We start from the raw sequence: 25123 nt of genomic DNA, 5'->3' as shown, positions 1-25123 counted from the left end.
CTGCCCAGTGCTGTATGGCACACTGTACATCTCCCTAGAAGTAACCTTAAACCTAGAAATGTCTCAGGAGGAAAAACATGACTTCAATAAGGTGCTTATTACACTAATAATCCACTAAAGGTTTTCAAGAAATGCACTTTGGGAGGCCAGTTATGCAAGGTAGCTACATTAAGAATGGGACTAATATTTAATTTATTTTATAAATATTTGCATGTAATTTGAGTAAGGTAAGCTCAGCTATGAAGGACTAAAGGGAAATGAAGTTTCTGGCTAGGAGCCTGCAATTTGTTAAATAGGAGATTTTCTACTAACATCAACAAGTCAGTTCATGCACTGCGTAACATGAATAACAATATCTATAGGTAGTATAAAGATAGAGTTACAGATAATATCCACAGATATTACAGAGTTTCAGATTGAGGAACGATTCCTATATTTTAGCAATGACCAGGAAACATCACAGAGAAGTGCATTTGAGCTGACTTTTACAGGATGAGTGAAATGTTTCATTCAATGTCTCAGTACATGGCCAACGTGTAATACTCAAGGAAGCTTAAGCTATATCTTACTTCACACAAAAATGATAGTTTTTAAAGTTGAACATATTGTGATTTCCCCCCATCATTTACATTAGGTTTCAGAGAAATTTTCTCTTTACTTCTAGTTGCTCTTTAACTGGGAGTTTCCTCCTAAAACTTTGACTTTAAGTTTCTCTCTCTCTTAATAAAATATTGATAATAAACCAAGAAATAACAAAACAATCCAGAAAAATTCATTCTTTAAAGTAGTGATTTTTCAACCTTCACAGTGCATTTGAGTTTCTTGGGTGGTTTTTAAAAATACTGATGCTTGGATTCCACAGTTTGGAGCCAACCTTATATATAACTATTTTTTAACCCTTGGCACTCGCTTGCTTTTTTCATCGAGCTGCTACCGATGCTAACCGTGTCGAGTCACACTCGACATCCGAGTGCAAAAGGTTAATCATTTCACTGATAATTCTAATATACAGACAGGATTGAGAATCATTGGCTTAAGTTAACCTTAACAATATAACCAAATAATACTGGTAAATTCAAGAATATACACATCCATTTTCAAAAGCCAATCTTTTCTAGTATACAGACAGTGACAATACCTCTATCAACAACATAAATGGAATCAGAAGAGCACAACTTGCTCATATAGAGCATTTACCTACAGGGGCAACACAGTTGATCCTAACTCCACTGCTGGCCCATTCCAAAGCCAAGGTTTTGGTGAGGTTGTAAACACCTTCTCTGGCAGCTGCACTATGCCTTTAAAAGACAAAAATGTAAACACTATAATTAGCTTTTGTTGAATGTTTCTCTCATTAACTAAACTGACAGGTGTGTCAATGGCCTGTCAGAACCCCACAAGAACACTCTTGTCATGAAACTGTGTGTGTGAGTCTGTCTGTAAAATGGGAAAGAATTGGGTCTTCCCATATTAGAGCCAAACCACAGCTGTCTGATTGTCAAATCTCACTGTGTAGGCCCACATAAGATTCCCCCACTCACAGGGACTTAAGAGGAACATTGAAAACATTTTTATTATGAAGAAATACAAATTGATAATTTCAGCGTTACAAGTCTTTTTGGTGTGTGCATAGTAAATTTGATGTGTGCACAGTAAATTTTTAAACTGATTACGATTTCAGTGATTTGTTTGTTTGTTTGTTTGTTTTACTTTGGCTATTTCTGAACCTTTGACACATAGGAAAAAAATATATAAAAATGCTTACGCAAATCCCGGAAATCCATTTTCAGTAGGAAAAGTGATATTGATAATGGATCCTCCATGCTCTCTCATCCAAGAGCTGTAAACTGAAGGAAATAGACAGATGACAGTCATATTAAACAATGTGCTGACCCTTCTCTGTTCCCCTGGTACAGCACGCTGCTTTTGTGGTATGTTTTTTTTTTTTTTTTTTTTTTTTTTTTTTAAATATATTTTATTGATTTTTTACAGAGAGGAAGGGAGAGGGATAGAGAGCTAGAAACATCGATGAGAGAGAAACATCGACCAGCTGCCTCCCGCACACCCCCTACCGGGGATGTGCCCGCAACCAATGTACATGCCCTTGACCGGAATCGAACCTGGGACCCCCCAGTCCGCAGACCGACGCTCTATCCACTGAGCCAAACTGGTTTTGGCTTGTGGTATGTTTTAAATCCATATTTATATTTCTTTTATTTTTAAGCCTGGCTGAGGTATAATTTACACATCATAAAAGCCATCTACTTTATCAGTACAATTTAATAATTTTTTAAATGTATACATAGTTGCCCTGGCCAGTGTGGCTCAGTTGGTTGGAGTGTCGTCCTGTGCACCAAAGGTTGCTGGTTCCATAGTGGTCAGGGCATATGCCCGGGTTGTGGGCTCAATCCCTGGTAGGGAGTATGCAGGAGGCAGCCCATCGATGTTCCACTCTTACATTGATGTTCCTCTTTCTCTCTCTCCCTTCCTCTCTCTCTACAAATCAATAAAATCCTTTAAAAATGTATGCAGTGTTGTGCAACTATCAACACAATACAGTTTTAGAACATTTCCATCACCCCAAAAAGTTCCTCTGTGCCCATTTGCAGCCAAATCCATCCCTGGGCAAATGCTCATTCATTTTCTGTTTCTATAGATTCCACTCTTCTGAATATTTCACATCAATGGAATCAAAGTCCACACAGTATGTGGACTTTTATGTCTGGCTACTTAGAATGTTTGTGAGGTTCATCCACGTTGTAACACATATTAATAGCTCCTTTTTGTTGTTGAATAGTATTCCGTTGTATGGATATGTCATATTATATTTTTCCATTCACCAGTTGATGAACATTTGGATTATTTCCACTTTGGGGTGATTATGAACATGTCTTCATGTAGACACCTGCTTTTGTTCCTCTCATGTTAAGGGTAAAATCGCATTCATGTGGTAACTCTGTTTCGCTTTTTAGAGAACTGCCAAACTTTTTCAGTGTCTCCACTATTTTATATTCCTACCAGAAATGCATCAGGACACCAGTTCCTCCACACTATTATTGTCTGACTTGCTGATTACAGCCATTCTAGTGGAAATGAGGTGGTACCTCATTGAGGTTTTGACTTCCATGTCCTTAGTGTCCCATGGTGCTAAACATCTTCTAATGCGCTTATTAGCTTTCCTTATATCTTTTTTTTGATGAAATATCTACTCCAATCTTTTTTTCCCCACTTTTTAATTGGGGTGCTTTCTTATTATCAAATTATAAAAGTTCTTCATATATTCTGGATACAAGTTCTTTATCAGATATGTGATTTGGAAAATTGTCTTCCAGTTTGTGGCTTATCTTTTCACATTCTTAATGGTGTCTTTTGAAGCATAAACATGTTTAATTTCAAGTCTAGTTTATCAATTTTATATTTTATGGACAAATGGGAATTTTGGTGGTGGTTCCAAGGACTCTTTGCCTAACCTAAGATCAAAAAGATTTTCTGCTTTGTTTACTTCTAAAAGTTTCAGAATTTTACTTTTTCCACAATCCATTTTGGACTATTAGTTAACTTTTATTTATAGTGTGAGGTAAAGGTTTTTTTGTATATGGAGATTCAACTGTCCCAGTACCATTTGTTGAAAAGACTATCATTTCTCCATAGAATTGTTGGCACCTTTGACAAAAATCAATTGACCACATATAGAGTTTTATTTCTGGACTCTCAATACTTTTTCACTTCTCTATACATCTATCCTCATGCCAGTATCACGGTGTTTTGAAATCAAGAAACATAAGTCCTCCAAAATTCTTCTTTTGTAAAATTCTTTTGGCTATTCTGCTTCCTTTGCATTTCCATATACACTTTGTTTCCATTTTCTTTGTTTCCCTTACCCAAGAAGATATATCACACAAAAATATGGCTAAGAGGCATGCCAGAGATTTCACTGCCTATGTTTAATTAGAGGATTTTTGTGGTTTTGAGCCATACATACAAGTCTTTAATCCACTTACAAGTTTATTCTTGTATATGGTGTAAAAAGGTGATCTAGTTTCATGTTTTGGCTTGTAGCTGTTCAATTTTCCCAACATACATTATTGTATAGACTATCTTTACCCCATTGTATGTTCCTGCCTCCTTTGTCATATACTAATGATCCATATAAGTATGGGTTTATTTCTGGGCTCTCTATTCTGTTCCATTGATCTATGTGTCCCTTCTTATACTAGTGACATGCTGTTTTGATTATTATAGACTTGTAGTATAGTTTGATATCAGGTAGTGTAAAACCTCCAACTTTGTTCTCTTTTTCTCAAGATCACTGTGTGTATTAGGGGTCCTTTGTTGGTCCACATAAATTTTAGATTATAGTTCTGTGAAATATGCCATTGGTATTTTGATAGAAATTACATTAAATCTATAGATTGCTTTGGGTAGTATGACATTTTAATGATTGAAACAACCTATAATCTAAAGACAATGCCATGCTAATTAGTTGTTAGTCTAAAGGATGTGGACTCTGTCTGGTATTCTCCCAAGAACCTTACTGGCTTATCAGGTCCTTATAACAGATTTATTTCTTAAAGACAAAGAAAGTGTGAGAGTTTTCTTTAATTTTATAAACAACTCTGTAGTTATCTCTTTGAACAGATCCTTAATAATTTTCTCATGGGAAATTCATGAAAATAAAATTATAAGATCAAAAGATATCCATATTTTATAAATACTGCCAAATTACTAGCCAGAAATATAGCAATTTACAATGCTGTGTGTGAGTAAATCAGGGCAGTGAATGTTGATAACTGGAGCTTTCTGAGCCCCTAACAGTTTCTCTTTCAGGATTCTCTATGATCTTTAAACAAAGACACCTTGAATTTTGGGCTTAGTGATCACACTTGCCTGCTTTGCACATATAGAAGGTGCCTGTCAGGTTGGTTTCAATCACAGCATGCCATCCCCTTGCACTGATGTGGTCAGCAGGAGACAAGAACTGGCCTCCTCCATTGTTTACCAAGAAATCGATCTTACCATAAGTATCTAAGGTGGATTTGACCAAATTATTTACCTGAAGAAAAACATTAAAAGTAAACTGGTTAATGGCCTAATTTACTACTCAGATGGATGGTTTGCTCCAGGAGAGCTTACAATCTCTCACCACAATGTCCACAGATCATAAAGCTACATGTATAATTTTGCTTCCCTTCCTCTCTCCTTCTCCTGAGGCAACTTACTCAATGGATCATTAGCGAAGAACCTCCTTCACAGGCTCTGCTTCTCCTGAACCTCATCTGAGGCAGGTAACATGAGAAAACCTGAAGCACACTCAAGTTTAGGAACCACTGCTATAGATGAAAAATGAATAAGTGACATGGACATAGTTGTAGTACCTCCTCTTCCTTACGGATGTTGCATTTTATGGGAGTGACTCGAGACTGGTGGGTGAGAGGCAGGGTGGTCTTCAGTTCGTCTGCAGTAGATTTTAATACATCAAACTTACGGGATGAAATAACCACATTACAACCTGAGGAATGAAACAGCCAAAGGACAAGTAAATATGCTTTCATTGGTTGGCAAAATCCCACAAATAATAATGTTTACCAAATATTTCATGTGTTCCCATAAAAACGATGAACTGGGACTTCTGCTTCTGGTCAAGATGGAGTAACAGGAACTGGATTACTATCAAATCAATGAACATATCCTTATGTGAGGATGAAAAAACAAATAAACACTCACATCTGTAACTCTTCCTAAATCCATATTAAGAAATTGAGCATCTTTAAAAAATAACAACAACAAAAACAACAACACAGCAACAACAAAACAACAATAACTCAGGATACTAAAGTGATTAATGCCTGACTTTGTCCAATGCCGCAAACGAAGACATACAGTTTGCCCTAGCTGGTTAGCACAGTGGACAGAACGTCAACCTGCATACCAAAGGGTCCTGGGTTCCATTCTGGTCAAGGGCACTTACATGGGTTGCAAGATCCTCCCTGGCCCGGACCCCTGGTAGGGGCCTTGTGCAGGAGGCAACCAATCGATATGTTTCTCTCACATTGATGTTTCTATCTTTCCCTCTTTCGTCCACTCACCCTAAAAATCAATGGAAAAATATCCTCGGGTAAGGATTAACAAAAAACAAACAAAAAAAGACATAGAGTGAAAGTATAAGTAGGATTTTTCACATGAATTATCAAATCAAACATTTTCTAAATTAACACTACCTATTATCTGAGCCCTGAATGCTTCAGCAAAGTTATGCAATAAAAGTAGAGCTCTACCGAAACACAACTTTAAAAAGCTATTTACTTTAACTGATAGAGCTTGTCACCACATACAAATGGTAACCCACCCCACCATTCTTTTAACATTGTTTCTATAAATGATGACTTGTAAATTCACAGGTAGCTGCTGATAAACTGCCTGTTTGCTTAAAGGATTCTAGGTGCTAACCTCAAAGGAAGCTAAGTCCAGGCTTCAGGCATTTTGACTCCAGATTTGCTTACCCTCCAGATCATCACTTGACTGGCTCCAAGGTCATTATTGGAGCAGACTGTGCCAACTGCCACACAGCACCTTCAAAGAGACCCACAACCACTCTGGTCACCTTTGTTCTGTCTTCCCCTTCCCTGCCCATAAAAACCTCTGCCTGCACTGAGTTGCTAAGATGGTATTTGTGATGAGAGTCCCCCATCTTCTCAAGGCGCAGGCTCTTTCTTGCTTTCCTTCCATCAGCACCTGTCTCTAGGGCAGTGGTTCTCAACCTTTCTAATGCCTCGACCCTTTAATACAGTTCTTCATGTTGTGGTGACCCCCAACCATAAAATTATTTTCGTTGCTACTTCATAACTGTAATTTTGCTACTGTTATGAATCGTAATGTAAATATCTGTGTTTTCTGATGGTCTTAGGCTGTACAGCAGAGGTTCTCAACCTGTGGGTCATGACCCACAGGTTGAGAACCGCTAGCAGGGTCACCTAAGATGATCAGAAAACACAGATATTTACATTACAATTATATTTAACACATTTTTTATAGATATTTACAGTTATGAAGTAGCAACAAAAATAATTTTATGGTTGGGGATCACCACAACATGAGGAACTGTATTAAAGGGTCGTGGCATTAGAAAGGTTGAGAACCACTGCTCTAGAGTATTGGCTTTCAAGCAGTAGGCAGCCAAACCTGGGTTTGGGATCCAAACTTGAACTAGTGTGCAAAGGTAATACAAGAAAAAAAAAAAAAAAAACTTCAATGCTGGGCAAAACACTAGAAATCCAAATTTCCATTAAAGGAATGGTTAAATTAATTATTGAACACCCATTCTATGGAATATGACATAACTTTGAAAAGAATGAGATATTACCATATGTACTAGCCAGGAATCAAAAAATATATAGAGCAGTAAAAATACTGTGGTCCCAGTTTTGAAAGTAACATCCTAATAAAAGAGTAATATGCAAATTAACCATAACTCTGCTACACCCACAAGCCACGCCAACCAGCCAATCAGAAGCAAGTATGTAAATTAACCCAACCAAATAGGCTGCGGCCACGGAGCGAGCAGGAGGCTTGGGTTTCCCTGGCAATGGAGGAAGCCAAGCTTTCCACACACCCTGGCTGGCCCAGGCCTCCACTCAAGGCTACAAAGTTTCAATTATAATAGATAAATAAGTCCCAACAAAAATGGCGGCAGCCACGGAGCTGGAGAGAGCAGGAGGCTTGAGTTGCCCCCCGCGATGGAGGAAGACAAGCTTCTGCAGCCCTGGCCTGCCTTGGCCTCCGCTCAAGGCTACAAAGTTTCAAGTATAGAAGATAAATAAAGCCCAATAAAAATGGCTGCGGCCACAGAGCAAGCAGGATGCTTGGCTCCACTCAAGGCTACAAAGTTTCAATTTTAGAAGGAAAATAAATCCCAGATACCAGGGCCTCCGCTTGGGTCGCTGGGGGGTGTGGCTGGCCTGCAAACCACCACAGGTCCCTCGCCCAGGCCGCCCCACACTCCAAGGGAATCCCCACCCTGATCTGGGACACCCTTCAGAGCAAACCAGCTGGCCCCCACCCATCCACCGGGCCTCTATCCTATCTAATAAAAGAGTAATATGAAAATTGACCATCACTCCAACACACAAGATGGCTGCCTCCATGTGGACACAAGATGGCCACCACAAGATGGCCAGCAGGGGAGGGCAGTTGGGAGGGATCAGGTCTGCAGGGGAGGGCAGTTGTGGGCAATCAGGCCAGCAGGGGAGGGCAGTTGGGGGGGATCCAGGCCTGCAGGGGAGAGCAGTTGGGGGGAACCATTCCTGCAGGGGAGGGCAGTTAGGGGTGACCAGGCCTGCAGGGGAGGGCAGTTAGAAATGACCAGGCCTGCAGGGGAGGGCAGTTAGGGGCAAACAGGCTGGCAGAGGAATGGCAGTTAGGGGTGTCCAGGCCTGCAGGGGAGGGCAGTTAGGGGCAAACAGGCTGGCAGGGGAGCAGTTAGGCATCAATCAGGCTGGCAGGGGAGTGGTTAGGGGGTGATCAGGCTGGCAGGCAGAAAGGGTTAGGGGCAATCAGGAAGACAGGCAGGTGAGCAGTTGGGAGCCAGCAGTCCTGGATTGTGAGAGGGATCCCAGATTGGAGAGGGTGCAGGCTGGGCTGAAGGACACATACCCCCGTGCACGGATTTCGTGCACCGGGCCTCTAGTATTCTATATGTGTGTGTATATGTGGGCATTTGGGTGGATTCATAGAAAAATCTCCAAGGAGATTTAGAATAAGAGCAAAATGGGGAAACTAATTTTCTCCTTTTATATACTTCAATACTACTTGAATTTATTACAGTGTACTTATATTACCTTATAATAAACGAGAAATGTATTAAATATAATTCTTCTCCAAATCCTACACTAAATAATTTTAATAAACTTTTTTGTTTGTTTGTTTATATGAATAGCTAGAGAAATTCAGAAAGCTAAACTTGTTTAGATACAAGATAGAGAACTAACTTGCAGATAAGGAGTTATTTCTACATCAAGCAATTGCTTTCCTACTTGGGCTGACACTGATTCCTTTTAATCTTCAAATCAAAGTATGACATTTATTAAGTACTTTCTAGGTCCCTAGTGTTAGTAATAGCCTTGGTGTAAACCCCACAGGCTTTTGTTTGTTTCTTGTTTTGTAATGTAAATGCCTAATTTAAGCTTTGATTGTCAAGGCATCCAATTCAAAGAAGGCTATCCTATCTAATAAAAGGCTAATATGCAAGTCACCTGAACTGCAGAACTGGTTGCTATGATGCACACTAATCACCAGGGAGCAGATGCTCAATGCAGGAGCTGCCCCCTGGTGGTCAGTGTGCACCCACAGTGGGTGCGCCTTTCAGCCAGAAGCCAGGCTCAAGTCTCAAGGGCAGCAGAGTTGGCAGCAGCACTAAGTATGTCCTGACAGCTTAGGCCCGCTCCCTGCTCCCCAAGGGCTCCTGGACTGCCAGAGGGTGCAGGCCAGGCTGAGGAAGCCCAGTCCCAACCCCTACCCTTCCCCGAGTGTACGAACTTCACGCACTGGGCCTCTAGTCTCAAATAAATACAGTGCCAGCCAGAAGACAAGATAAAGAACCAGGTCACCTCCCCTCACTCAGGCTCCTCTGTTTTAGAGATCTTGGTTGATTTCAACAATTGACCATTTGAGCCACTTGTTATTTTCATCTCCTGCTTTTTATATTCCAACTCTTTTTTTTTTTTTTCAATCCCCACCCGTGGGCATCCTTATTGATGAGAGAGGAGAGAAGAACACAGAGGGAGAGAAGAAGGGAGGGAGTGAGGGAGGGAGGAAGAGAGAGAGAGAGAGAGAGAGAGAGAGAGAGAGAGAGAGAGAGAGAGAGAGAGAGAGATATTAATGTCAGAGAAATATCCATTGGTTTCCTCCCATACACTCCCTGACTAGGAATCAAATATTTTGCACTCCCATGCGCTCACACTCTTGCTTTCTCTCTTTCTCTTTCTCTCTCTCCCTTCTCTCTCTCCCTCCCCCCTTTCCTCTCTCTAAAAAAATCAATAAGCATATCCTTCGGAGAGGATTTTTTAAAAAGTGGCAGTTTAATCCCCCATAATTCAAATTATTTCCAGAAAAAGTAGTTGTTGTTAACAATACTATAAACTTCCAGTCTTTTTTGGCATATATACTCTATTTTTCATTAACAATGTAGAATGTTATAATTTGTTTAGAATCCTGCTTTTGTTGTTGTTGTTGAATTAGAAGGAATGCATTTCTCTACATAAAGTCTTCAATAGCAAGATTTTTAAATGGGGGGAGGGGTGAGATGAGGGCATGTGGCAGGGGGTAGAGGAGGCTGGGGGAAGGTCAATGGGGGTAAAAAGTAGATGTATGTACTACTACATGTAATACTTTAAACAACAAAAAATTTAAAAAATAAATTAAATTTTTTAAAAAGATGTTTAAATAGCAACATAGTATTTCATTGTTTCTGATTTATCTATTTCTCTTATAATGAATATTTAGGTTATTACGAATGTTTCCCTACTCACCAGTACTTCCTTGTACATAAATCTATGCTTGTCTCTGATAATTTTCTTAAGGGAAATCCCTAAGAGAGAAGTTACCAGGTCATACAGCATGAATATTATTAAAGCTTCTGGATTCTTTTTTTCAAATTGCCCTTTAGGAGGCTTCTAATCATTTACATTCTTGCCAGCCTTTTCATTCCAACATTTTATTTTCTTCGATGTTTAAAAATTTTGTTAGAAAAACAATGTGACCTTATTATTTTGCATTTTATTGCCATAAAGTTTATTGTTTCTCATGTACTTCTTGCCTATTTAAAGTTCTTCATGGCTGGACCGGGGTTCTGGTCCTGAGCTGGTCTGCCCAGGAGGGCTGGTGTGTGAGTTCTTGACTTCGTGGAGGAAAGATTTCACAGGATGAGCCCAAGTGACTATGAGGGTACGTTTATTAAAGCTGCAAACAGTGAAACAATGAAGGACTTAGGATAGAAGAAGCAGCAGGAGAGCCCAGGTTGGGCTGCCCTAGCTCACTGGAAAGTAGGAGAAAAGGGGGCCTGGGAGACATGTTCAGGGGGTTAGCCTGGGAGGTGTTGCCACTGTCCATTGCTCCCCTGGTTGCAAGTCTCCTGGGGTCACTTAGAATTAGAATGGGAGGAGAAGAGGAGGAAGGGAATGGCATGGACATGCTCCTCTGAGGGAGAGCTCAACCTGGGTACTTTGTCTTGAGCCCTTTTTATTTCTTAATTAATCCTCACCTGAGGATATTTTTCCATTGATTATTAGAGAGAGTGGAAGGGAGGTGAAGAGACAGAGTAACATCGATGTGAGAGAGACACATGGATTGGTTGCCTCTTGCATGCACCCTGACCAAGGCCCACGCTCTATCCACTGAGCCAAACCAGCTAGGGTTGTCTTAAGGCTTTTATCTCTCTTTCAGATGGGAGTCATAGGAGAGGCCTCAGGGGAGGGTTTCAGCAGAATATTCATCAGTTTTCCAGGTGTGTTCTTTTAGGGTCCTGGTCTCTACTGATTGGTCAGTGCCAGGGCAGGGTGTCCTCAATCATTGCTCCTGGTCCTGGCAATGCCCACCTGGTTTTGCTGCTTTTCTGGGCCTGGGGCTGCAATACAACTGAGTCCTAGATGTTATCTCTAAGGAGGTGACTTTCTGTATCTGGCTGCTCAACCAGTTTTTCAGCTATCTGTCTCAGTTTCCCCATTCTACTGGCCAGGGAAATGTTGACTCAGTTCTGAGTTCCTTTTATTCCAGAAAATTCCAGCCTCTCTTTCTTCACAAAGAACACTTGAAGTTCCGTTTAAGGATAATTTTATGAAGATGTAATTTCATGTGGTTTGTGACTGGGATGCACCAGTGGCTCCATGGAGCTCTGCCTGGGCGGGTCAGTGTGCCCCTGGCTGCACCACAGCCCAGGTGGTGGCTTCCCCCTATCCTGCCTCCATTTGGTTCACCTGGTCCATATCATTAGCCAATTTTCCTAATCTGTGTTCTATCTCTTCCTTATGTATTTGTGAGAGCTCTTTATATCATACATTTGTTGTATATTGTAAACATTTTTCTTCATATGCCTTTAATATTTCCTTACTTTGTTTTTTAATTCAATGACAATTTACATTTTCATGTGGATAGATTTATCAATTTTCTCCTTCGTGGTTTCCCTTGCTTCCTTGTTCATGTGCTCACAAAGTCCTCCCTGTAGCCCTAGCTTATTTGGCTCGGTGAAGAGAGCTTTTGCAGGTGCACTGAAGGGTCCTAGGTTCCATCCCAGTCAAGGGCACCTACCTCTGTTGCAGGCTCTATCCCCAGCCCTGGTTGGGGCTTCTGCAGGAGGCAGACAGGCCATGTGTCTCTCTCAGCTTAGTGTTTCTCTGTCTCCCCCCTCCCTTCCCCTCTCTCTAACATTTCCAAAGGCGGAAAAATTTCCTTGAGCGACGATTAGCATAAATAAATAAATAAAGTCCTCCCTTCACTCCTTACAGTAAAGGTTATGAAAGCTCAGATGATGGGAGCCTCTCAATGTTACAAACTTTTCCAATTAAATGAAGTCCTCCTGTGTCCTAACCCCTCACGAGGCAGTCTATAGAAAAGGATTCGTTTTCCATGATTAATTCCATACATGTTTCCACAGGTCTCCTTATTCCCTACTTGGGACCCAGCGCAGTTTCAATTTCTCCCACATCTGTACCTCTTTGCTTTGCAACTCCACTTTCGCAACCTGACCTAGAGCCCCTTGCCAGCCGCTGGCATCTCCAGGGACCCCGGGCCCCGGGTCCTACTCACGCACCCAGCTGCAGGAGCTCGGTCGCGATGGCCTTTCCGATGCCCGTGCCCCCGCCGGTGACGATCGCCACCTGATTCTGCAGCAAGCCGGCCGCCAGGCAGCTCTTGCCCTTAGCCCACACTGCCATGGCTGCGGAGCCTCTGAGTGCTTCCAGGGAAGGCCAATTGGGGTGGGTGAGTCCCCTGGCTCTTGGACGTGGGCAGGGCTAAGAGCTCACGTGATTGCCAGGGCCCCGCCCCGCCCCGCCCCGCCCCGCCGCCTCCACTGCAGCTGTGGAAAGACCACTCCCAGGCAGTGGCTTCCAGAGCATCGTGTCCTTTGACTGTCTCTGCCCCTGGCAGGTGTAGGTGAGACATCTTGTTTGTGTTCATTTGTTTTTTGTTTTTTATTTCGATGCCATGGGAGGTGTTGGCGGGGGTGGAGGGATGGCAGAAGGGAAGCAGACAAAAGGCGGGAGTGTGCTGTATTTTGAAAAATTCAATCCTCAGTGCTATAGCTCCCACGGTTAATTAAAATTAAATCTCCAGGGCATCTGAGCAAAGAGAGGCTGCAGCTTGGCCCCAGATGCTGTGTGCGGCTGGCTGGGAAGAGAAGGGGCTGACCCTGCTGAGAGGAAGAAATCCGCTTCCAGATCCTTTCATCCTCTGGAAGGGACCCCGGGGAGGGTAGGAGCGGTGCTGGGAGGAGGGCCCCGGTGCACTTATCCGCAGACGCAAGAAAATGATTTAAAAAATTAACTCGAGCCCATCTCCACCTCATCTCCCCCTCAGGAATGAAAGGAAGAAGCAACCTTTACCAGATTCCAGATCTGATCCATTCCAGCCAGGCTGCATAAACCCATGAGTCCTTGAAGGGTGCATGCTTGCTGCAAGAACGCATCCTAGGTGTGTGTTTGAGAACCTATCCTCCAGCTCATTCCTCATGCAGGGGGGCGAGCCTGCTGAGGATGGGGGAAATTTCTCATCCGTGTTTGGGTGCCCAGTCATAGTGATTCTTTATTCAGATTCTCCTTCTTATTGTTCATCTGGCATGGTTCAGAGTGAGATCACACCTGGACTGGCCTGGAGAGACTTTGCCTAAGAACTTGGCAGATCCAGGGGTTGTGTCAGGTGCTGTGGTCTAACAATCCAGGCAGGATGCTATTTCTAAGTCTGTTATCAGAGTACTGTATTTTCCTCTGCTGGCCATTAACATCATGTAAAAGCAAACAAATACCATTACTCTTTGGCTGGCCCCAGCACCTAATCACAAAGCAAACTGGAAATGATGAGAGTGCACTCAGACATCTTCCTTCCTCTTCCTCCATCCCTGGCCCTTCTCAGACCTCCTTTAAGACACACTTGCCCCTTAACCTTTGTTGCTGACAGATTCCAATCTATGCTCAGTACCAAAGGGAAGAAAGCTCTTCCTCTTTCCATTTGTTAGATGGTTTACATAGGAGTCACATCTACTATTAAATCAGGTATGTGGTTATGCCCACACTTTTAAGAATGACACTGTCACCTCCATAACAAAGAATTAAATTTATATAGTAAAGTTCAAAGTTTTATTGCCGAAACATTAATTCCTGGTGCTTTAATCCCAACAACAAAATATTTATTTTAACAGGAAGAGAAATATTGACTTGGTTCTGAGGAATTTCTTTTATTCCAGAAAATTCCAGGCTTTCTTTCTTCACAAGGAACACTTGAAGTTTCTTTTAAGAATACTATTATGAATATATAATTTTGTGTGGTTTGTGACTGGGTTGCACCTGTGGCTTCATGGAGCTCTGCCTGGGCCGGTCCGTGTGCGCCTGGCTGCACCACAGCCCCTGTGTGGTGGTGGAGTGGACTGGGAGAGGGGCTCTGTGGTCCTCCAGTGAAAAGCTGGCTGCACTGGCTTCAAGCCTAGGATGACAGGGGCCAGTCCTCAGCAGCAAGGAAGTGGCAGCATGAGCAATCAGAAAGTTTTTTTCCACAGTCCAAGAGAGCCCATGAAGAAGAGACATGGGGTCTCTTTGAGAGGACTTTTGTTAAAAATAAAGAGGCATGTCTCCTCTGCCTCTGACTTCAGCCAGGGTTTGAGAGTCTAACCCCATAAGGCCTGAGGGCCCAGCGGTAATTCTGCTGCTCAGAGGCTTTCTGTTTCCAGATTTCAACTCTGGCCCCTGATGGAGCCATCTCTCCTCAGGGCAGCCACGCCAAGCTGCACTGACTGCTCCCCTGGTGAATCAAGTGCCGCCCTTCCCTGCACTCTGCACCACTACCCGCTTTGTCCTGGGGAAAAAGGCATCCTCAAGGTCCTGATCCTTCCACACTCCCACCCAGTCGTACCCCATTAGCACTGACTCCCTTCATCTTCTGAGATTCTTTCTCACCCAACTTCCCGCCCCTGCCCCGCCCCATCTGCAAGGTAACTTCACTTTCTCCCTTCTGCAAAGCAGCTGCTGGCTCAGACTGACAGGGCCCTGTGGGATTCTCAACATTCAGACTCACAGGCTCTCCATGCAGAAGGAATGTCAATGAGGCCTCTGGCTCCGTCCCACCTTGAAGTAAGAGCCGGACTTACATAAATAAAACTCTTAACCAATTCACAATATTCAGCCAATATTTATTGAGCACCTGCCATGTGCCAAGTACTGTTCTCTACAGTACAGAGGACAAGACATTTAGGTGTCCCTGCCTTGGTAGAGTTTATAAGCATGTTCGGGGCAGGAATGGGAGGTGGAAAGGCTATGTGTGCCATGAGCAAACAAAAGGTCAGAGAGTGAAGATCAGATCTTGCAATAAGAACATGCTGCAGCTCCTTGTAACCAACTACCTTGGCTGCCAAGAACGGTTTCCTCTGTAGATGGTCAGATCCTCCCTCAGTAAAGAACCTGTCTCAGTGTGAGAACCTTTCAGAACCAGGTAGGTTGGCAATGACAAGAGAAATACTATCACGGGACCACAAAGGAACAGGCTACCCTTGCTCCTGGCCAATTCACAGCAGCTGACTGGAGGCTGCTGTTCCATCATCGTTCCAGTCACTTGACACCCTCTAAGCCAAATTCCCTTTCATTTTTACGTTGGTGAGACTGTCTCCCTGAGAGGGGCTAATGGTAATTTTCAGTGGTAAAATGATAAGTTTTATTTCCTAGTTGGCCTCCTATGCATAATGGTGGTGAATCAAGATGCTATTGGGAGAGTCTGGCCACCCCAGACAGGTAATATGTGGCCCTTTGTGTAACACCCACACAAATCAGAAGAATTGAAAGCATAGCAGCCTAGAGCAAGACAGTTCACTGTAGTGGTAAATTAACATGGAAATGATGCTACCCCACCCACCCAGCCCCAGTTCAAGTTCTCTGAAAGAGGGAGATGTATCCATATGGGTCAAAGTGCAAAAAGTCAACTCCTAATTGTTCTTAAACCATTGGAGCAGGCCACCCTGATTTGGAAGTGTTATAAGCCAGAGGTGGCAAAGTGACAGCCCATTTGTGTTTTGTTTTGGTTCTTGTCCACTTGGCAATTTATTTGAATTTAGACTAATTGCAACAATTAAAGTTAGAATTTTTCAAATGAAATTTCAGGCAACCCATGCTAAACGGACCTGCATTTCTCCAAGAAAGCACTGTTGGCCAGCTCATTACAAGCAGAGAAGAGTCTCTGTCTCAATCTGTTCAGGGTGCTATAATAAAAGTACGGGTAGCTTAAAGAAATTTTTTTTCTCATAGTCTGAAGGTTGGGAAGTTCAAAATCAAGGTGCTGGCCTATCCAGTGTCTGGTGAGGACCTGGTTCATAGACATCTTCTTGGTTCATAGGTGTCCAGCTTCTTGCTCTGACCTCACATGACTGAAAGAATAAGAAAACTTCGGGAGTTTCTTTCATAAGGGCACTAATCTAAGGTGACCAGACGTCCTGCTTTTGGTGGGACAGTCCCGATTTTTAACAATTTGTCCCGCGTCCTGCGGCGTTTATAAAAGTCCCAATTTTTGGAAAGAATGCACGACAAGCTAGGAAACGGCGGGAGAACAGGAAGGAAATATATGGTTTACGGCGGCCATGTGGCTATTTAGCCAGGATATGAGATTTATATTATTTTTGTTAATTTTATAATGTTAAACTTTAATAATAACAAATAATTGTTGAGAACTGATTATCGAGAACTGATTATCAAAGTTTGCATTGTTGATCAGTTGTTAGAATTCGACCACCATTGTTTGGACTTAATGAACAATGGCAATTTTGGGGATTGGCAACGACGAAAACATTTTGTAACTGTCTCTCAGATGGTACACATCGTACTGCGTGCTTTTAAGCTAGTTAAACAAGTGATGTCATTACAAATCAGCTATTCAGATCATTTAGGTAAGTAACTTATTTATTTATTTCATAAATACATAAATTTTCTTGAATTTAGCAGACAGTACTCATATTATTTATATTTTATAGTGGCGGCAAAAAGTCTAGCGCCGGCCTTGAAAGTGACACTTACAACTTACGTTACGGCAAATTCATGACCTTTTAAACAACGACAGCAATCTACTAAAAAAAATTCACTCAAATGAGAAATATGCCAAAGAATAAAATAATACTATACTTAATTTTTTATTTATTATATTTGTAAATTGTACTTATGTTGAAATTTTAAAAAATATATTACAACACTATTTTTGTGTTCTATGAAAATTTTTGTTGCTCCATATAGACCAAATTTTTAATCAAGGAACCCCCCCCTCCCCCCATCAATGGTTCAATGGTGTCCCGCTTTACCAATGTTAAAATCTGGTCACCTTACACTAATCTCATTCATGAGTGGTGCCTCCTCATAACCTAATCACCTCCCAATGACTCCACTTCCTAATATCATCACATTAGAGGTTAAAATTTCAACATATGAATTTGAGAAGGATTCAAATATTCAGCCCATAACAGTATCATACAGTGTATTGAGCTCTCCAGTGGGTTCCAGGTGGGGCTTGAGCCAGCATCAATGTAGTATCCTTTGTATTGGCCTGCTGGGTTTCAGGATTCCTGGCCCACCCAGAAGAATCAAAACTGCTTGAACTATAAAATGGGTGATTCCATTTTATGATCTAACTCTGAGGTGCATATCAAAATCTGCTTATGCCCTGGGGCTGATAACTTGGAACACAGAAGAGGGGTTGGGACATAAAATAACCGTAGGCAATCCCAATGTATTGGTTAAGATTTCTGTGTGGCTGCCTCAAGAGGCCAAAATAACCATGGGTTAAAACAAAATAAATATTTTTTTTTCTCATATTACAGTCCAGAGGAAGAGGGTGGCTCTTAATCCTTCTTCCTCGTTCCTCTGCTGTCCCTACAGGCTTTCCCTTGTCTGTATGGTTGAAGATGACTCATCAAGTTCACACTCCAGCCCTCAAGAAAGTGAAAAGAGGAAAGAGGGGTACAGATGTGGAAGCTGCACATATCACATTTACTCGCATCCCATTGGCCAAAGACTAGTCATGATCACACTTATCTTTGAGGAATGCTGGGAAATATTATCTTTACCAGGGAAGTCATGTGACCAGCTAAAAGCCTCCATTATTAAAGAAGAAAATAGATATAGATGTAGCACTTAACAATTATACCATAATTGAGCTTATTAAGCATAAAAGAGCTTATTAATGTCTCTTTACTAAACTTTTCCTTAATCTTGGTCTTTGACAAAATCAGGCTAATCCTTAATTGCTACCATGTCACTCCCCCAAAAATTATTAATACAGTCACTTAAAATATTTTGTTGAAAACCTACTTGTTGGCTTAATTGTATGAGCTTATAGTCTACTTTATAGAGCTTATTGTCTAGTAGAGGAGATAGACAACAAACAAGTAAAATAACAAAAGAGAGTTAATTACAAATGTTGATGTATTATACAAGAAATAGGCTATAATGAAAAGGAATAATGAAAGGCAGAGCAGGGGGCCTATTTTAGGTTTGGTGTCAGGAAAGCCATGGGGGATACAAAGGCAATGGCAATGTGAAGGGCCAGGGGTGGAGCAACATACCAGCCTTGTGGTAGACAGCATTAAGAAGACTTCAAGAGGGCTCGGCCAGTTTGGCTCAGTGGTTGAGCATCAACCTATGAACCAGGAAGTCACACTTCAATTGCTGGTCAGGGCACATGCCCAGGTTGCAGGCTTGATCCCTAGTGTGGGGTATGTAGGAAGCAACTGATCAATGATTCTCTCTTATCATTGATGTTTCTATATCTCTCTCCCTCTCCCTTCCTCTCTGAAATCAATCAATTAATATATATATTTTTTAAACAGACTTCAAGAGGGAAAGCAGTTGGTGCTCTTGAAGAATAATAGGCACCCAGTGTGATCAAGCATTAAAAAAGTGGTAGCGCATAGAGTAGCAGGATAGGAAGAGGCTGGGTCAGGCAGGTCATTAGGCCATGTGGGTTTCTTTTTATAACAGTGGAGAGTACCTGGAGGATTTTAAGCTTTAAACTTTATGTGAACTTGATGGTGATTGTATTAATGCTTTCTGCTACAACCTGCATGGCTAGGGTTCAGGATCTGAAGGAGGGGCCAATGCACAAATGAAAATACTATACAAGAAATATGCATTTAGAAGGCATGGCAGGCCAGGTGGGGACCTCTCTCTTGAAGAGGCACACTGAAACGTGGCCTTATCCACTTTTTATTCAATTTTAGATACACATCTTGCCCTCGGTAAAGCATGGCAAACAGGTAGCAGAAAGACTGCCTCTAAAGTCAGTAAAGATCATTAAGGTTCAGTAAACATTTACTTTGAGGCTATTAGGTCAGGAAATTGCTTCGAGCCACCACTATCTCAACAGAAAAAGGGTGCTTGATGTTAGTTCTGCTAATGCCCAAGGTCCATCGACCTTCCTCATTCCTTGGTTCAATCTTATGACAGTATTGGGAAAGCAGTGGCTTCCCACACTTTCAAAAGATCTTTCTAACTACTGAGTGAAGAATTGATTGGAAGACAGCAGGAGTAGAAGCCAGAAGATAAGGAACATTTTTTAAAACCATAGATAAGAGATGATGGCTAATAGACCAAAGTGGTATAACAATGGGTATGGGAAAAGTAGTGGATGAAGTTAAAAATTATGGAAAGTTGCCTTAAAGAATGCTTAAAACCAGTTATTTGAAGCATGAGTTTTACAGTCTGAGCATGTTGTTTAATATTTATTTGCCCCCTAGGATGACTGAGAATCTGGAGCTAATGATTTATTGAAGGTCACCCTGTGTAGCATCACATTCACTGAACATCTTCAGAGTGGGAGTGGACATGGAGGATGGGTGAAGCCCAACTTCCAGGGAAAAGAGCAGTCCTTTCTCTTAATTCTACAGATGAAAGTCTTGGCACTGAGAAAATGGAATCTAGAAGGAAGGAGAAGTGTTCAGAACCTCCAGCTTATGGAATCTAAAAGGAAGGAGAAGTGTTCAGAACCTAGTTCCCAGATAAAACACTAAGAGCATAATAAAGTATATAAAGCTGGGGAGATAATTAAGCCTTTCTCTCTTAAACAGTTGCTGTTACCTTATTTTTAAATAGGTATTTTCCCTTTTCCTTTGTACTATCAGGTCAACAAGTATACCCTAAGTATCTGCTACATGAGTCCTGGGGTCTTTCCACTGGACATGAGAAAGTGTAAGATTGTTCCTGATTGCTAAAATTCTACAATACATCCACAAACTCTCTTTACCTTGTAAAAAAACAAATGAGGAAGAAGTAAGACTGTTAAGAGGGAAAAGTGTGCATCCTCTCCACCGGTTTCCCAGCATGTGGTGGGACAGATCCCAGGAACTTTCTGGGATCTTAGGCCAACAAGAAGCCAGGAAAAAGGTGTGCTCTGTAGAACAGTAGGGTATAAGTGGTTGGTGAAGTTGTGCCATCTTTGGGTGCCTCACTGAAAGTTGCATTCATTCATCCATTTGAGTATGCTTGTAATGTCTGACTCGATAGCCAGAAGCCTGGAGTATTGATTGCAGCCAACTGAATCTCCATCTATGGTGGGAGTAGGAATGGTTCTTAACTCCCATTTGTCTGTAAGGCTTCCTCACCCAATTTCCTTATACTTGTCTAGATTGATGGGTTTGCCAGTACATAATATATGTTTTTGCAAATGACCAACATCATTGCAACACATAAAATTTTATTCACTACAATCCAGCCTTGTAAAAGTATCTCTGCAGCACTCAAAACTGCAGAAATAGCCCAGCCAGTGTTGTTCAGTGGTTGAGCATCGACCCATGAACCAGAAGGTCAGGGTTCAATTCCTGGTCAAGGCACATGCCTAGGTTGTGGACTCAATTCCCTGTAGAGGGTGTACAGGAGGCAGGTGATGGATGATTCTCATCATTGATGTTTCTATCTTTCCCTCTCCCTTTCTCTCTGAAATCAATAAAAATAGATTTTAAAAAATTTTAAATGCAGAAATAAAGTGTTATGAGAAGTAAAGTGAAATAAAGTGTTATGAGATGTAAAAGGAGGTGAAGACTTGCCAATTTGAGGATCATTTGCCAAATTCCTTTTCAGCTCACCCCTGTTGATGGCTCTGCTTTCCTATCTTTCAACTTGAACTCATCATTGGGATATCTTTGCATAGCCCCATCCAGGAAGAAGCTCTGGGATGTGTGGATTGTAAATTGGCCCAACAAGTTGGACTCTTCACAAGGAATAACCAGACGTGAGGACTAGAATGGAAGAGTTGGCACCAGTAGAAAGTCAGGGCCAGCTCCCAAGCCCCCACCATGGCTCTCTGAGGAAGGCCGTGGCAGCTGCCCTGGCCCTGGATGGGGAATCCACAATAGGTCGCAGGAAAAAGAAGAGGAAGGAGTCCCGCCCAGAATCTATTATCATCTACAGGTCAGAGAGTGAGAAAGTGGATGAGGAGCCTGGGGAATCAGAAGGTGGAGACCAGCCTAAAGAGGAGGAAGGAGCCGACTTCCTAGACTATCCTGCCGATGATGGTAAGTCTCTCTGCGGCCACTAGCTTAAAGCCATGGGAAGGAAACCAAATAAGGATCCTCCAGAAGACAGACAGGCATTTGACCACTGACCTACTTCTTCTTGTTGATACATTTCCTTTCACAAAGGTGCAGTCTTCATTTAATGAATCGACAATATTTATTGAGCACTTATTATGTTCTCTTCTAGGTAATAAGGAGGAGATCTCCACCCTTTTGGAACTTCTAGTGTAATGAAAGAGACAGGCTTATACACAAAATTTAGTAATACAAGCCATACTGTGCTAATCATTTAATACATGTAAGATAAAGAAACAATAATAGTTGGCTTTCATAATAATCAGGAAAATACAAGTTATAACAACAATGAGTTATAGTGTTCCCTCACATTTAGACTGGCAAAAAATTGGGTAAAACCTGATAACATCAATGTGAGGAAGTGTATATATGCTCATACACCTCAAGTGGAAGTGGAATCTGCTTTAACCACTTTGTAGGGAAAATTGTCAATTTTTATTAAATTCAAAATATGCATTCCTATGTCCTGGAAATTCTCAGTATCTATCCCATGCAATTTATGCCCATGTGCATAAGGAGGCATGTGTAAGAATATTTGTTGCTGCCAATGAAGTTGAGGAGTATCTGTATTGAGCATCACTGTGTAACAACAAATGGATGAGGCAGATCTATTTGTGTAGATGGATTCATCTCTAAACATATACCCACAGTGAACAAGCAACAACCCTGCTTTCATGCAGTTGACCTTCTAATGGAAGGAAGACAGACAGTGAGCAAGTCAGCAAATAAAAGATAATTCAGGTAGTGGTTCAAGTTTCCAAGACAATAAATCATGGTGATGGGAAGATGAGTAACTGGGGAGAGAGATTGCATGGATGTGCATGGGCTCTCTGAGGATGTGATGTTTGAACTGATCTGAATGACATGAAGGAATCAGCAATGAAAAGATCTTGGGCAGAGCTTTTAGAGGAGGGAGAACAGCAAGGGCAAAGACCCCAAGGTGGGAACAAGATTGCTTGTTTCTAGAATAGAGTATTTTCTGTTAGTGAGTGTAGAGAATGGTGCGAGTTCAGAAAGGTCAGCAGGGTCTTATCGCAATGGGCCTTGCAGGTCATAGTAAACAATTTAGGATTTATTGTAAGTTCAAGGGGAAGTCACTAAAGGATTTTTTTAAAATATTTTTTTGATTGATGTTTAGAGAGAGAGGAAGGGAGATGGAGATAGGGAACATTGATGTGAGAGTGAAACATTGATTAGCTGCCTCATGCACATACACCCCCTACCAGAGATTGAGCCCACAACCTGGGCATGTTCCCTGACCGGAAAGGAGTCAAACAGGATGTTGGGGACATGCCAACCTAAAGCTTGTACTGTGCCCACCTCCTTCATTTGCAGAATACATTTCACCTACCAAGGCCCACGGGCTTCCCTATTTCAGTGTCTTCAACCTCACTTCCAGAGTGGCCAAAGGATGGCTGTTTGGTTGTTGTTGGTGGTGGTGATAGTGGTGTTATTTGTATGTGTGTGTGGTATGTCTGTATGTGGTGTTTGTGTTGTGTGTGTGTGTGTGTGTGAACAAAACTTATACAACAAGGGCTGGGATGTCCACAGACTTGTGAGGAGGCCCCCTCTCAGAGAAGCATAGTAGTTGATATTAATAAGCAATATTTTCACAGTGCTTGTAATCTGGAAATAAGATCACTATAAAGTTGTGTCTGTAGTAACTTCCTCACACTCCTCCAAGCACAGTGATTATGTCAAGACTGAGGCCCAGAAAGTGGAGAAGGAACATGAAAAACAATTCAGTCCACCATTGAATCACTGTCTCCAGTGCCATGACAGATGCTATAAACCTGGACACTAGCCCTGGCCGGTATGGCTCAGTTGGTTGGAGTATTGTCCTGTGCACCGGGAGGTTGCTGATTTGATTCCCAATTAGGGCACATACCTAGGTTGTGGGATTCATGCCGGGTCAGGGCACATATGGGAGGCAACTGATGAATGTTTCTCCCCCACATCGAAGTTTCTCTCTATCTTCCTCTCCCTCACTCTCTCCAAAATCAGTAACACTTTTTTTTTTTTTAAAGTAGACACTGTGGTCATCAGACACAGCCTCAGTGGACAACACTGTGATGAAATGTCCACTCTTCTGATGTTGACTTCACCTCTTTTATGCGTTGCAGGTATGTGGAACATGCCTTTGGACAGCCGCTATGTCACATTAACTGGGACCATCACACGAGGGAAGAAAAAGGGTCAGATGGTGGACATCCATGTCACTTTGACCGAAAAGGAGCTGCAGGAATTGACCAAGCCTAAAGAGTCATTGAAAGAAACAACACCAGAAGGCAGAAAGGTCTGCCAGATGTCAGCAGACCGTGGGCCCCACGTGGTCCTCTGGACGCTGGTCTGCCTGCCTGTGGTTTTTATCCTCTCCTTCGTTGTCTCTTTCTACTATGGCACTATCACTTGGTACAACATCTTCCTTGTGTACAATGAGGAGAGGACCTTCTGGCATAAGATCTCATGTTGCCCCTGCCTCATTCTCTTCTACCCAGTGCTCATCATGGCCATGGCCTCTTCCCTGGGCCTCTATGCTGCTGTGGTTCAGCTCTCGTGGTCCTGGGGAGCATGGTGGCAAGCTGCCCGGGACATGGAGAAAGGCTTCTGCGGCTGGCTCTGCAGCAAGCTGGGTCTGGAGGACTGTTCTCCCTACAGCATTGTGGAGTTGCTTGAATGTGATAATATTTCAGGCAATCTCTCTAACAAGGACTCTACCCAGGAAGTAGAAACTTCCACTGTCTAAACTTCTAACATCTTATTTCCTCTTCTGGTTCCTGTAGCCTGTATATCATCTTCCAATTCCCCTGCCCCTCACAGTGCTTCCGGAAAAGTCTAGCCCACACTGAACTGCCCAACTATTTTGATGGTTCTAGGAGGGCAGGGAACAAAAAGGCAATTTATACAAAAGTTGGCCATACAATGGACAAACTCTTCTTCATCTCCTGCCCTAAAATGACCATTCATCTGAGATAAAAAGCTCAGTTTTATGTCAGTTCTGGTGCTTGAAGGTGTTACTGGTGCTTGGAACTCAGGGGAGTATGTGTGTAAGTGTGACAGGGAGGATAAGGAGGCCTTGGGGGACCAATAAAATAATAGGGGTTGAGTAAAACATTTAGGAAGCAGATTTACCATGGTGTAGCAGAATGTAAAGCTTTGTAGGCATCACTTAGAGTTTTATTTAGCTGCATATAATTGATATCCCAAAACATGAGTGGTTTAAACAAATAGAATTTTACTTCTTTCTTCTATAGAAGAAGTCTGGAGGCAGACCATCAGGGGACCTGATGGAGTTACCTGGATCCAGGCTTC

At 42.2% G+C, this 25123-nt stretch overlaps 2 protein-coding genes across 2 annotated transcripts in view; one reads left to right on the top strand and one right to left on the bottom strand.

Moving 5' to 3' along the window:
- Positions 1-12935, bottom strand: part of LOC103289412 (peroxisomal trans-2-enoyl-CoA reductase) — a 28585-nt gene extending 15650 nt beyond the window's left edge. Inside the window, exons 1-5 of the mRNA XM_054723091.1 lie at positions 12800-12935; positions 5376-5509; positions 4888-5053; positions 1766-1847; positions 1202-1298 (exon numbers count right to left, since the gene is read on the bottom strand). Of these exons, the coding sequence (XP_054579066.1) occupies positions 1202-1298; positions 1766-1847; positions 4888-5053; positions 5376-5509; positions 12800-12923 (603 nt within the window). The 5' untranslated portion in view covers positions 12924-12935. The remainder of the gene's footprint in view (positions 1-1201; positions 1299-1765; positions 1848-4887; positions 5054-5375; positions 5510-12799) is intronic.
- An 8530-nt stretch (positions 12936-21465) lies between these two features.
- Positions 21466-24562, top strand: LOC129150792 (transmembrane protein 169). Its single transcript, XM_054723498.1, has 2 exons — positions 21466-21736; positions 23935-24562. Exons 1-2 carry the CDS (start codon positions 21466-21468, stop codon positions 24555-24557), a joined length of 894 nt encoding a protein of 297 aa, XP_054579473.1. The 3' UTR covers positions 24558-24562.
- The last annotated feature ends 561 nt before the right edge of the window (positions 24563-25123 follow it).

The sequence above is a fragment of the Eptesicus fuscus genome, chromosome 11 (genome assembly GCF_027574615.1).
Source record: "Eptesicus fuscus isolate TK198812 chromosome 11, DD_ASM_mEF_20220401, whole genome shotgun sequence".
In the NCBI taxonomy this organism is placed as follows: Eukaryota; Metazoa; Chordata; class Mammalia; order Chiroptera; family Vespertilionidae; genus Eptesicus; species Eptesicus fuscus.
Note: the sequence above shows the minus strand (reverse complement) of the source record. Positions and strands in the feature narration are given on the sequence as shown.

Excerpts from the sequence above, each read along its gene's own strand:
- LOC129150792 (XM_054723498.1), top strand. The coding sequence starts at position 21,466 with ATGGAAGAGTTGGCACCAGTAGAAAGTCAGGGCCAGCTCCCAAGCCCC. Across the intron at positions 21,737-23,934 it reads AGACTATCCTGCCGATGATG|GTATGTGGAACATGCCTTTG; the intron begins GTAAGTCTCTCT and ends TATGCGTTGCAG.